Genomic DNA, 14,071 nt, shown 5'->3' with positions numbered 1-14,071 from the left:
CCCATACAGTAAATTGATTTCCTGCTTTGGTCTGTGCAGGGACTCATCATCAACGTTTATCTCTTGCTAATGGGTGTGTACAAGACTGTCCACATTATGCAGGCTTTATAAATGTGCATGCCAGTAACAGTGCGTTTGATTATTAGGGTTATGTAAGTTCACATAGATGTGTTTGTGCCCATCAGTGTGTGTTCTGAAGAAACACTGATCCGTGGAGTGCTTTCTGACAGGAGGAATTTACAAGCTGTCTGTGCACTTGCCTAGTATTAAGCCAATTAGAGCTATCTAGTGTGGCAATGGTCTAAAAAAACCAAAAAACAAGAAACAATTCAATCTTATGTCTGTCTTAAAGGTACAATTAATCTCCTTTTTAAACTGCACAGAGGCACTGAGGGGGGGAGACCAACGTAAACAAGAGGAAATATACCTAATTGTGCTTCAACACACTGGATTCATTGTAGAAAAATGTTCTTGAAATTTTTCCTAATAGCCAGGCAGATAATCTCTTAAAGACATATCTTGGGTATTTAGCTTACCATTTATCCAAAGGATATAAGAAAAATAACCCTAAGGTATGTGTGTGGAAGGAAAGGGAGGGTTGTCATCAAACACATTGGCATTTGCAAAATAGTTTCACCTCTTTTTTCTATTCGTTCTTAAATCTGCCATTAGTCCATCCACTGGCTTTGTGGTATAGTAAGCTGGACGTTGCTGAGTGAAAGAATGAATGAAAGACACAAAATGTAATTTACACAAAGTGTCCCCTAGAAGTCTAAATAAGTCACTTTCCCCCGTCGACTGTTGTGGATCACCTTCATGTTTCTTTCCTTTCTGTCCCCCTCAGCTGTCACTCTGCTGCGACATGAACACACCATACACCAGCACAAGCAGAGACAGAAAGAAAAGTCAGAAAGCAGCGTTTTCCATCATCATACAGTTAAAATCTGTGTGCCAGGCTTCTAAAATAAGTCCGAGGTGGAGAAGAAAGGAGGTTACTCTTCTGCTGCATTTGTTCCCGTAACTAGGTTACTGAAGTGCATGTAAACACTTTTCCCTGATAAGTGTGAAAGCTGATTTCTCTGAATAACCTGGTTACATAAGTGCATGTAAACGCAGTCACAATCAATGGATATGAGGAACTGTAATCTGACTTACGTCCCACGTACAGTTCTACTCAGTCTCATTGGGTCATGGGACTCAGGTCTGTGTCTCAATATGTCCAGTACTGGAGTCTAAATGGAACCAAGTTTGCACGTTGTCAGGTGTGTTTTACAACCTACGGAAAAACAAGACCTGTGAAGTTCACACGTCACTTTTGTTCTAGGGTGGAAAGCTAAGTCGAGCTCATATTAATTATATCAGTAACCTACAAAACGTGTGCTCTTAAATGCTTTCTGGAAATTAATTCACAAATATTAAATAGGTTGTCTTTTGTCCACCCATCATCCAATTGGTTACAATGTTTTATTGTTGATGTTAGAGGATAGAAATTATACGCATCTAATTAAGCAAAGGTTAATCATGCTGCTAGCAGTATGTGCATCCTCTTTCAGTGCATGTTGAACACATTTTAGTTTCTCAGGATCTTTTTGGATTAGGTCTCTTTTTACTATGAAAACAAACTTATGCACATGAGGTATGTGCAGTTTTTCTATGAGTCCGTTTTGGCTTGGGTCCAAAAGACCTCGACATCCGAAATCCTTCCATCCACACCCCATCTAATGCTGCTCTCTCTCCTTCCATTTCCTGCACATGGCCACAAGCACGAAATTACCTTCCATTCATTCCAGCACCTGTCTGGCTTCACAACCAAGCAAAAAAGCAGAGTGCAACTCACACACTGAGAGAAATGGGCTTCATTTTTCTATAGCTGACTAATGGCATGAGCTGCTAGCCTATTGAGAGGCTGTGTTTCACAAATTCTACACCTAAACAAGTTTTTGTTGATGAAGAGCTGCACAACCGGTGTGTATATCCCAATGGAATCCATAACATTTACACCTTTTTAATGGGAACATGGGAGAGGAAATTAGCATCTTTCCTACAGCGAGACATCAGGGGCTAAAATGGATTATGTCAGCGCATCAACAGGGGCAAGAGGAGACAGCCAGGGGAAATTAGCACATTGGAGCAGTGTAATTAGACAAATGAAAGAACAATATATCAATGTATCACAGACTTGATTGAAGTAATAAATCATGCCCATGTGCTCATACACAGTACAAAATATGTCTTTAACCTATAAAACACTGTCAAAGTCTGAAAACTCTTTGACCTGTGCATAGTTCTTCCTCTGTATGTATTAACTGGGATCAAAAAATATCCTCCGAAGCTAATGTAGTTTGCTCAGGCAAAGATGACAGAAGCAAAAGAACCTGAAATGAAACTCACATTCTCAGATTTTGCTGGTTCTGCATGGAATCAAAAGGCACATTTATATTTTCACACTGTGAACTCTGTACATGCGGCGAGAACCATAGTGAGAGAAGAGGAGGAGGCACACTGTTGCACAGAGCCTTCTTAATGAGTGTGGGTGTTCGTGCTCCAATCCTCGGGCATCGGCTCCAATCTTCACGGGTGCTAGTGGGTGTGAAACTAAGTAGTGTAGTGATGGGGGCAAGGGGAGCAGATAAGGTGGAGGAGGGCTGGATCTCTATTAATTATTGCTATACCCGGGTATTTCTGTCTGGACTCTACAATTGGATGAATGAGTTAATGTGTGAGACCATGAGAGAGAGTAGAAGATGATGTATGTGTTTGATAAACAACACTGACATCAGGACCCCAATTAGAGGCCAGTGCTTTGCTGCTACTGTTGGAACGAGAGAGCAGCAAAGAAAGTGAGAGCCGGAGAGTAATTAAGGCACAGTGTCTAGAAGCTTGCTTTATGTTCTTGTGGCTGTGTGTGTTATGTTAGCAACACATCTGACGTGAATGATAAAGTGTGAGCAGTACAGTGAGGGTACAAACACAAAAGGCAATGCAAGATGTAAAGAAATTCACCATTCAACATGGGGAAGTATGAAAGGCAGGATCCAGGTAGTGTGAGGAGGAAATGCGTTCTGAGACACGTATGGTCAAAGCTTGGTATTTGTACTTTTCCTTCATTGAAATCATTTTTCATCTTTATTATGCCACATATGGGCATGTGAATGATTTTAATTTGTCGGAGTTGTACACTTTGTATTAGTAATTAGATCTATTTAGAGCGGTGCTGAAACGATAAGTCAATTTTTATTAGCCTGCCATCAGAAAATTAACTGTTCATTGGTAGTTTATCAAGCTGATTTCAACACGGTGTCATTAACACTGGACAAGTGGGAGACATTCCTCTTTTCTCATTTTACAGTTTACAACTAACTTATCAATACCAGAATAATTAATAATGGCAATCAAAAGCATTAGCTGCAGTCCAAGTTCAAACATAATTTTGTGCAACTGAAGCAACACAAGGTTTAGTATAAATATGGTGAACCTTGGTGCAGATAACAAAACATTAACAAAACAATAATTCGAGGAATTTTAACATATTTTAAAGATCCTATTACTGCTTAACAAACAAAACAAATGAGCACTGTCTGAACACAAGCGGTTGTAAAGAGCCTAAGTATTTGAATCAAAGCAGCCTGATCAAAGAAGGAAAACCAGATTTCAGGGACTAACAGAGGTGACTTGACAGCTTTTGATATTTTAGTTAGTGTATATATATATATATATATATATATATATATATATATATATATATATATATATATATATATATATATATATATATATATATATATATATATATATATATATATATATATATATATATATATATATATAATATAAATATAAATAAATAAAAAAGATTGGAGGTTTGATACCCAAGCAAACAAAAAAGAAATCAACACTCCGCACTGTTCCAATTTGTTCTTTGGCTCTGTAATTACGGGTTGTGTGATAATCAGGCTCTTCAGCAGTTCAACAGTTCTTTGGAAAATAAACAGTAGCCAGTTGTTGGTACCTAAACGGGCACATGGGAAAAGTGCAGTGAGCAGATTTCTGTTCTATGGAGTGGAGCGGTTCAGACTGTGTGTGTTAGGAGTGTGGTGGTGTGTCAAGAAGTAAGACAAAGAGATGGTGTTACAGAATAGAGAAAGACACAGACAAAAATTGAGATGGAGTCACATGTAGAGAAAAAGAAACTCAGATATTACAGTGTGACTTTGCTGCTATAGATCCAACCAATTTCCCTTGACAGTCATGAGTACTTAACCCTACAGTGGAGATAACTGCATGTGCGCACACACACACACACACAATAAACCTTTTAGTAACTTGAATTAATAAGCCCCAAAGCAAGCTCTGGACAGTCTGACAGAGAAAATGGTCCAATTACTTGTATCATGCAGTGCGTTTAGAGCTCTGGAGGTCTGCGAGTCTGATGAGGATTGGAGAGTGAAATTCAATCATTTCGGTTTCATACTCCATGCACAACTTCCATTTAGTGGTCCTGTGCAACAGTTTCAATTTGAAGTCGAAACAAAGGCTAGGTGGTGCACTTTAACTAGCAGCCTTCATACACCACTGCACTGTTCGGGCAGCACTGACACTGACCAACTAACACAAGAAATATATGTTAACAGTAAAATGTCAGAGCCTTCAGCTCAAGCAGACAACCAGGTGGGTGGATAAAAGCCATGCCAGCACAACTGGTGTCATCTTTAAAGAGATTTGAGCAAGGGGGTGCACCAAAAGCCCAAAATAAACTAGACTTGTTCTCAACAAACAAACAGAAGACAGAAACAGAGGGGAGTGCAGCAGAACCCAGGCAGAGACAGAAGCTGTGTGTGAGACAAACTAGGGAAAAGAGGTATAATATTCATGTTTTCATAGTTCCACCAGCTCTTTTAACTTTTCCTTCTCCTTTCCATGTCAATACAACTTTAATATTCAGTGTAAACACCTCATACTCTTGCTTTCCACTCCACTTTCAGCAAAGTCCTCAAATGTTATTTCAACTTTCTCTGAGGCTCCTTTCCTCCTTCCCTATCATAATTATTCCTCTATCTTGCCTTTCTTGCTTCCAACCTCTATTTACATGAATAAATAAATGTGTGTGTCAATAAAAGGAGCTCTCTGTGAGCTGGAACAGCCTGTAAGGCAGAAGCCTATTAGTTTTTGTCAACAGCATCAAGCAGAATTATGAGAAATGTTTGTTTTGTTTTGCAGTGCTTCAACATATGGGTACATAAATCAGTAACTGCCATTTAACTTAACAGCCGGTTCCTCCACCTTCCTCATCTCCATCTGTTCAGTTACAGTACAAATGGCAAACATACAGATTGGCCTCCACTCACCTCTCTGAACCAGCATGGTGACCTCGCTGCCTTTGGGACACTTGCTGAGCAGGTCGACCACCTGGTTGTGAGACATGCTCTGGACGTTTCTCTTATTCACCTCCACAATGATGTCGCCCTCCTTGAGGCCCCGGCAGCGAGGGTAGTCCACAATCTGCTTCACTCTTTGCCCTCCGCCTCCAGGGCTGTCAGCAATGGTGAAGCCAAAACCTTTGTCTCCTTTCTCCATGTGTACAGTGATGAGCTCTGGTTGTGTTGCGATGGATGAAGCCAGGGTGACCACATCGCTGGTGTAGGCATGCTGGGAAGAGGTATCAGAGGCCACCTCAGCTGAGGGGCTGCGAGGTCGGGGTAGACCGTTGAGGGGTGCTCCTCCATTTGTTGAGCCATTGTTATTGTTCTGGCTGCTGTGATTGGATGGCGAGTCGTAGCTATTGGGGACCTCCTGGCCATTGATGATGATGGGATCTTTGTTGTTGAGAATGGCCACTGAAGTCACCAGGCTTGTGTTAGGGTCATCGGGATCAAACGGGAGTGGGTAGCCACGGCACAGCTCCAAGTTGACCATGGAGCCAATTGGGATGGTCTGGAAGATCTTCACAACTTGGGCATGGGTGTAGCCTAGCACGCATGTATCATTGACACTGACAATCACATCACCTTAAAAGCAAGAAGAAAGATAAGTGTGTTTAATTTTGTAAAGTAAAGCTTTCTCCTTTGAATTTTTCCTCAGTGGACAAATGTTATACTTATTTATCTAAATGCATTGCTACACTCAGAATTCTGAAAATCAAACCAAAGCAGCAGGTCTTTGTAAATGTTAACAATTTGAGCACACCAACCTGTCTCCATTTTTCCATCGAGGGCCGCAGGTCCATCTAGGACTAGGCTCTTTATCTGCAGGAACTCATCTGGTTCGTCGCCTCCAACAACAGTGAAACCAAATCCCCGGCGACTCTTTTTCAGCTTGGTATTGATAAATGTCCCCTTAAGCTCCGATCGGTTACGAGTAAAGAAAGGCTTTCCTCCTGGACAAAAAACAAAAACAAAAACAAACAAACAAAGAAAAAAAACAGGTTAATCAATTTACTGTTCGTTAATGGTGATGTAACGGCACATCCCCTGCTCTAAATCTGTGGAATGCTTGAGCTCACTGTTGAACAGTGTGGCAAAAACTGAATGAATTATCACTAAACTAAACACACAGCTAACTTGTTTGAACTTCGTTTACTGATCAACCAGTTGACAAGGCTTAACCAGAACGGGCTGATAAATAGATCGATTAGGTTCCTTACTTCTTCTAGGCTCCAGTTACTATTAACATTGTGCATTAATTCAGAAAGGGGCACAGATTATGGCCAGTGGCTGTGTTTGGCAACTAAATTGAAACTCATAGGTTGTAATATTGACTGGAAAATACTGCTGAATAAGTTGCTTGTAAATGATCTTATATGAATACAGCAATGACTAAGGCAATATTGATTCCTTAAAGTGCGTGGAAAGCAAGTTTTAAAAAGAGCCCGGACACTGGGCAGCTAAGACACCCATACTCTAAAAGGGAGACAAAGCAGTTCAGACAATAACAAAAGATACTTTTAAGCTGTCATGGTGCATTTGCATCTTTTGTCACATGGCAAGCATGTCTGCGCAAGAGAGGGTTTTCCCTTGGCAAAAAGCTACAGAATGATAAAACCTCCTCTTCCATAAAGATATCACTATTATTCAACACTGGTTGTGAAGGTCCAATTAACTCTGAAAAATCTATATTAATCACATTTCACAGTCATCTGAAGTCATGGGAACTACTGAAATGCTGCAGCGCAAACCCAATTACTCAGGCTCCATCATTCGTCTACAGCATATGTAGTTTCTTTTCTGTCTTGCCTTTTCTACTTCGTTAACTAGCATTAAATATGAAATAGTGAAAGATAAGAGATAGAATCAGCCTAAATCAAAAAATGAATTGATGTTTTCATCATTCCCACTTTCTAGAATGTGAAGAACAGAAGCCCTTGAATACAGGGACAGGCTGAGGTCTAACTGTGAGCCACACACTAAAGATCATTACGTCACATAAAGTGTTAAGATATGTTAGAAAATGAACAAGGAGATGTTGACAGAGGGAAAGAATAAAAGCAAACAGGGAGATGAGGACAGAGAGTATATATTAAGGAGGGGAAACCAAAGACGAATGTGTATTTAGGAACCTGCAGTAGACTCATCAGGTCATGGCGAAAATACAGCTCACGGTCTCAATGAAAAATGCATTACCCTTGAAGTCAGTTGGTGTCCTTGTGTTTGTGTTGTTTTGCAGTGTGTGTGTGTTCTTGTGTGATGTGTCTGAATTGCATTTTTCAGAACAGGCGAGATGTAACAAAAACTGTGAGCTGAGATGGCGGCTTTATCCACAAGAGATCCAGAGATGCAAGAACAGACCAGGAAGCAGAAGAAACATGAAAGCATGGAGTTCGATAAAGAGATTTCACACGATGCCTTTTTCGGGAGGAATGTCAAGGCCTAGGATGGTGCAGAATAGCGAAGTCAGAAAGAAATTGAGGCAGGGAGTGACAGAGATTGACAGAAGACAGACAGAAACAACAAATGAACCAAAGCAGAGAGAGGTAGAAGACAAGACATAAGCTAGAGAGACGTCCAATATGAGCTATAAAATAAATAGATCGATGAGGGAAAAAGAGAAGGCGGCCGGCAGAGCAGCAAGGGAGAGTAAGAGAGGAAGACAGGGTGAGACAGTTAATTCTCTACCATGGCTGTGCTAATTAGACAAGCTGCTTGTGGGAGGCTTGTATAAAAGGAGCTGGCAACTAGGAGCAGGAAAACACACAGTAATGGCTAGACATGGTGTCTGTAGTTGTGCATATCATCAAATGATGGGTGATATCAGGCCATTGCTTGATCCAGAAAAAGGAACAATATAACAGATGTTCCACGAGAATCAACATGTGGCCACAGTAGAGAGAACACACACACAAAACAACTGGAAATACATTCACTGCCTCCAGTGCTCTCTTGGAAAAATTAAGTCTACTGTGCATAACAGATGAGCTGAATTTAACTTGACTTATTAAGAATGTATAATGAAACTTATACAGAAAGCAGCTTTATAGTGTCAATTCATAACTGGTCCTCCATCATGAAAACCCAAAAACAGCCTGAGGCACAGACCCGGGGATAGAACTCCTCTGAAAGAGCTGAATTTGGTTTAACTCCTAATGAGTCACTCTGGGTAACACAGCCTAGAAACAGAAAAGGAATGACTAATCCTGTGTTCACAAGGTTTCACAACTCACGTTTTTGTCCCATCGCATTGGGCACTGTGGGTCCTGTCTGAGGGTCCCTGTATGTCTCCTGGTGGTTGGCAGCATAGCTGGCCAGGGGGGCTCCTGCCAACGTGGAGTCCTCGATCCATTCTGCAACAGCAAGAAGCATTTTCTAGATGGGGTTTAGACAGGTGCACAGCTGCCCTACTTGAGGATGAAACCAGGGCTTTGAGACACCATGGCCTCTGTGCTGTGTGTTTGGGAAAAAGCCAGGTTGCCTGTAGAGCTACAGGAGGGGCTTAAAATTCTTTGGGAAATTACACATTTTCTTTTCTTGCATCTGACTGATGTACAGTTATAATTTCACAGTGAGTTTCAAAGAGCAAATAGTGAATAAAAGCAGCAACTACCCAGAAATTATGTCACTATTTAGCAACTATAAGATAATGTGTGAAACAGGCTAAACATTAGCTCACATAAACGACTAATTTTTTAACACTGTTCCACATACTGCTATCGTGCCCTGGTTTTTCACAGTGCCCCATTCCTTTAATCAATGGCCTTATTAAGGCATCATGGCACTGATCAGACCAGACTCATTAATATTCTTAACAGTGAGATAGAATCAATACTCAGGTGAAAAAAATGAGTAAAAACCCTGTTTGAAGGTATTGAGCTTTTAGAAGAGAGACTGTGTTTTCATAAGGGAGATAAGCAAGCAGGTAATCGAGTGGAATTGAATAATTTCTGCTGAGTGAGCAGAAGGTGGAGAGCGATAGGAGAGATCCCATGTGGGCTGGCCTGCATTTTCAAATAATCTCTCTGTGGGGTGTCCTCTGAACGTATAAGCTTTGAGATGGAAGGCAGGAGCAGTTTAAGATTATCTAACAGTAGAATTTTGGCAGCTATGAGAGAAGAAGTCTTCTTAGAAAATGCAACGATATCAATGTTATTACTGGTAGAACTTTTTACTTTAAATGGTAAATGGCAGATTATCTTCAGTTGGAGCCAAACCTACCTGTCTTCACCTTGATGAAGAAAGCTTTCAAGTTATCATCACAAACAAACACAACACAGAAAACAGAAGTTAACTTGAAAAAGGCTGCTTGAAACAGCCGCAAATAATAGTTATGCCTTTATGGAAGAGAGCTTAGCAAATCATAAGGCAGTAGCAGGCAACATCAAGTCATACTGTAGCAATAAACTGTATAAAGACAGACCATCTCTTGCACGCATACAGACATGTAAGCAAACAACTCAGTCACACACATGAATAGAAAGAAAAGAAATGACGCCCTCTGTGAGGGCTAGTGAACGAACCTCTGATGTAGCGCTCACCTTCAGGTGGCTGCTGGCTTTGGGGCTGAGGCTGCTGAGGCTGCTGCTGTTCCAGCTGCCTGCGCCTCTTAGCCTCCAGCACTGGATTCTCATACTGGGTCTTCCTGTTGATATGACTTTGGAGGAGTAAAAAGTAAGATGGGTGAAGGGATGGAGGTAAGGCATGTTTGATGGGGGAATCAATGATAGGAACAAACAGTAAGTAAGAAGAGAAAACATGATGTAGGACAAGAGGGAAATATCAGTGGAAAAGTGGGGCACAGCAGGGAGGGAGGCCGACAGAGGAGAGGAGAGCGTAATAGTAGAGAGAGATACAGTCAAGAAAGGGAGGGGAGACAGGGTGATAAGCTTTGATTAATACACAGTGGCTTAATACACATGTATCCACCCATACTTTAACAGAAAGTGTTCTCTCAGACATGTAAAACACAATCATACCCACAAATCACATCAAATAAATCTAACTGTGATGACGGCTTAATTCACAAAAGCTATAAACTTCCACATTTCCCACAAACCTCGCTAGGTTAGTGTGCAATGTGGAACACAGAGATATTGGACCTCCAGCCAAAAGAATGAAACGGTGAATAATGTATCTCCCAAAAAAACAAAACAAAAAAAAAAAACATCAGCAAATTAAAAAATATAAATAAAAATAGATAGGCCACAGCTTGAGCCCCTAGGTACAGCTTTGAACAACATGTATGAAAATATGTTCGTAATAATGCTTTGGCCCAAGGGCTTCACACAAGATGAGATGCGCACGTATGCACCCATGCAAACACACTCACTGCATGTTTTCCCAAATGATAATAGCACAAACAAAATGTCCTACATTTTCCAGTTCACAAAAGACTGAAATAGCTGAGGCAAAATGTGGCTGTGACGTCTAATAGCACAACTGTACAAACATGAGAGCGAGCAAACACGAGCCTACTTACAGTGAGGTCCAGAGTTTCATTCTTTTGCAAGAGTAAAATTGTTTGTATTTAGGTGTACAAAAAAAAGGAAGCCATTTCTTCTTTCTGCATGCATGTGTGTAGTGTCCTGTGCATTTGCATTTCATCCGCTTTGTGTTATATACAGTGAACCACTTACTCAACATAGTAGACCCCATACACTGGATCATCTATTTTCTCCCATCCTGGTGGAAGTTCTAAAAATAGGAGAAAATAAAACAAAAAACAGAGTGAAACAGAAGACAATGGGAAAACTCAAGGTTGTGAAGTTGCTGCAGGCCGTGTATTGAGCCATTAGAGGCAAGACCAGTGGAGACCTTTTGCCTCCCCATTGTGTCCCCCTGTCAGTCAGTCTCTAGGGCCAGAGTGACTCAACAGCTTCACAGGCTGTCTGCCTGTCCTCTACCTCTGCCCCCTCACACTGCTGACATTTCCACACATCAGATAAGAACAGAGCAAGACACCCTTGGGGAGAGATGGATGGATAGAGGGATGCATAGGGAGACAGAAGTAGGTTAGAAAAAGAAGTAGTAAAAGGGTCTTATGAGGCGAAGACAGAAAGTAAAGAAAGCTAGTTGAAGGTAGGGGAAAAATCTGAAATGTGTGGGTAAAACTGAGAAAACAAGTTTTTTTTAATGACCTATGACTTGTTTTTTCTTTCCTTTTATCATACCAGCAAGTAGCTGTCGGAATAATGACAACATTCACATTTCCTATACATTTAATCTATATTAGTGAAAAGGGAACACAAAGGTACTGTGGCTGAGATCTCTGCTTTTAAAAAGGTCAGTATGTATATGTTTAAGTTTACCACAAACCTGCCTTCACCTGTTTAATTCCTTCTTTATAGTAGACAGAAAATCTTCATTTAAAAAAAATGGCATATTGAAAGCAGCTGGTTACTCACAATGATCCAAGCACACGTGTACAGAAGGTTTTGCAGAAAGTAAGAGAGAAATCATTGTAAACAATGCAGATTTTGGAAATACACAAATATGACTGAGCTCACTTTAGCAGTGTGCAATTGCCTGATGGTGCAATCTTGCTGTGTTTCTGTGGTTTGCCACCAAGAGTGAAGCCATCAGGGCCATTTGATTCACTTCTATAGTCTGATTACAGCAGTACTGATTTTTGGCTGGCCACCACATAGATAATGTTAGAAGCTTATAATTGCCTACAAACAGAGGTTGCCCAATAACCCTCTCCAGTGATGTATCAGTTTTACATATTATTACCCTTAGCCAATTATGCCTCGTACTGTGTGTGAGTACATTGTAATTACAATTATCCAACTTGGAGAGGCTCCCTCTGCTTCCCAATGATGAGGGTCCACACTTGGAGTGGATTCAGCAACAGCTGCAATAAAAATGCTTTTTCACTCGTGTGAAAGTAATGGCCTATAGATGCCAACGTGCAACACTCAGACCAGTCTCAAGCAACCGAGAAGCAAGTTGCAATCACAGTTGTCAATCTGATGCTTGTAAACAACTCAAGATACTATGATATACCATATTACCTCATCTGCTAAATGCAGCTAATACATAAAACAGATATAGCAAATGCAAGGGAATGCAAGGTTATAGTGTTGGTGTTGTTGTGCAAGGTGAACCCACAAAGCAGGAATAGTGAATTATCATTCAGATGTTTTGAATTGGAACTCTAAATGGAATGCGGTACCCCCTCGCCCCGTGCAAAATTTTAATCACCTACTTGATTTCACACTGCACTAGTTCTGCTCCTAGAGGAGCACCTGTGTATGTAGTGTGTTGTGTTGTGTGTGTGTGTGTCTGTCTGTGTGTTAGAGAGAAAGTAAGAGCATAGAAAGGACGATTGGTGCTTCAACCATTTCAAATGTATAGAATGCATTTTAAGTTGTGGTAACTCAAAGGAGACAAAAACAGGAACCTATCATTTTGCTGTGTTTCTTTGTGTCTCCCGGTTCTCACAAGTTAATTGTGTTTTGTTGCGTACCTGTATTGGATTGTTCTGATCAATGATTATTGGACATGTTCATCCAGTTGAGGGCCGTCTTATAGACATCAGACTCAAATGCTTGATAATGGGAATTGCTAAAATGAACAATCTGACAGATGTCCCCGTTCTTATGTTAGTCATTTAAATGTGTTGATCTGATATATTTATTAATTCAGCTTTACCAGATGATGGCGAGATAAACTTGAGTTTAATTGTTATATAAGGTGCCATAACAACCATCATTATTTTGGTACGGAATGACATCATTCATGAGTAGTGCTACACTGTGCAGGGCACATTCTCCAGACACCATTTATCCTCCACAAGTAGGCGCTCAGCAGTGTCTGATAGGCTAGTTAGTGCACTGATGGGCCTGAGGAAAAAAAAAGCCTGTTGATGTCTGACTCAGACAGACACCCATTAGGAAATCATCACCATAACAATCTTCCCCGCACAAGACCTAATTTCTTATGTATGAAACAATGGTTTATTGATGTGGGAGTGTTTTTTTTTTTTGTTGTTGTTTTTTTTTGGTGACTGTTGTGTTATTGCAAGTTTTTTAAACATATAATGTGTTTGTCAAAGACACATACTGAGGGTTGACAAGATAAATGTCAAGACTCTGAACTCCTGATGTCTCACTTCTAGATGATTAAGTCATTGTCATAGTCACATTTCACTGACTGTCAAATGACTCTGTTCGAGCCAATGGTGGTGTGGTGTGGTGGGTACTGTATGTATGCACTTTTAACTATAATATTATCTACACATATGGGCAACTGTGGCGCAGGAAGTAGAGCGGTCTTCCACCAATCCCCAAGTTGCTGGTACAATGCCCGGCTCCTCCGGTCACATGTCGATTTTTCCTTGAGCAAGACACTGAACCCTAACTGAATTGCTTCCAGTGAGTGTTGGCCCGCTGCATAGCAGCTCCTCGATCGGTGTGTTAGTGTGTGTGTGATTTTGACTGTGAATGGGTGAATAAGAAGCAGTGTAAAGCGCTTTGAGTAACAATAGGTAGAAAAGCGCTAGATAAGTGCAGACCATTAACCATTTACATATCCATTTTAGATGTATTATATTCTAATGAAACATATGAATTTTACAATGTATTAAATGTGTTCTTCTCACACATGGTGAATGGTGGCATGGCATTTCAGACAGGGTGGATATCAAC

The 14,071-nt window shown here is 40.7% G+C and overlaps 1 protein-coding gene across 14 annotated transcripts in view; it reads right to left on the bottom strand.

Annotated features, from left to right (window-relative positions):
• Window positions 1–14,071, bottom strand: part of magi1b (membrane associated guanylate kinase, WW and PDZ domain containing 1b) — a 135,277-nt gene that overhangs the window by 26,612 nt on the left and 94,594 nt on the right. For 11 of the 14 annotated variants that reach the window (XM_067503505.1, XM_067503507.1, XM_067503508.1 and 8 more), the window contains 5 exons: window positions 11,060–11,117; window positions 9,944–10,077; window positions 8,654–8,773; window positions 6,188–6,373; window positions 5,346–6,005 (listed from right to left, as the gene is read on the bottom strand). In XM_067503505.1, the coding sequence (XP_067359606.1) occupies window positions 5,346–6,005; window positions 6,188–6,373; window positions 8,654–8,773; window positions 9,944–10,077; window positions 11,060–11,117 (1,158 nt within the window). The remainder of the gene's footprint in view (window positions 1–5,345; window positions 6,006–6,187; window positions 6,374–8,653; window positions 8,774–9,943; window positions 10,078–11,059; window positions 11,118–14,071) is intronic. The other 3 variants (XM_067503506.1, XM_067503498.1, XM_067503500.1) reach the window with 1 other exon arrangement.

The sequence above is a fragment of the Channa argus genome, chromosome 5 (genome assembly GCF_033026475.1).
Source record: "Channa argus isolate prfri chromosome 5, Channa argus male v1.0, whole genome shotgun sequence".
NCBI lineage: Eukaryota > Metazoa > Chordata > Actinopteri > Anabantiformes > Channidae > Channa > Channa argus.
This window is presented reverse-complemented; position numbering and strand designations above follow the sequence as displayed.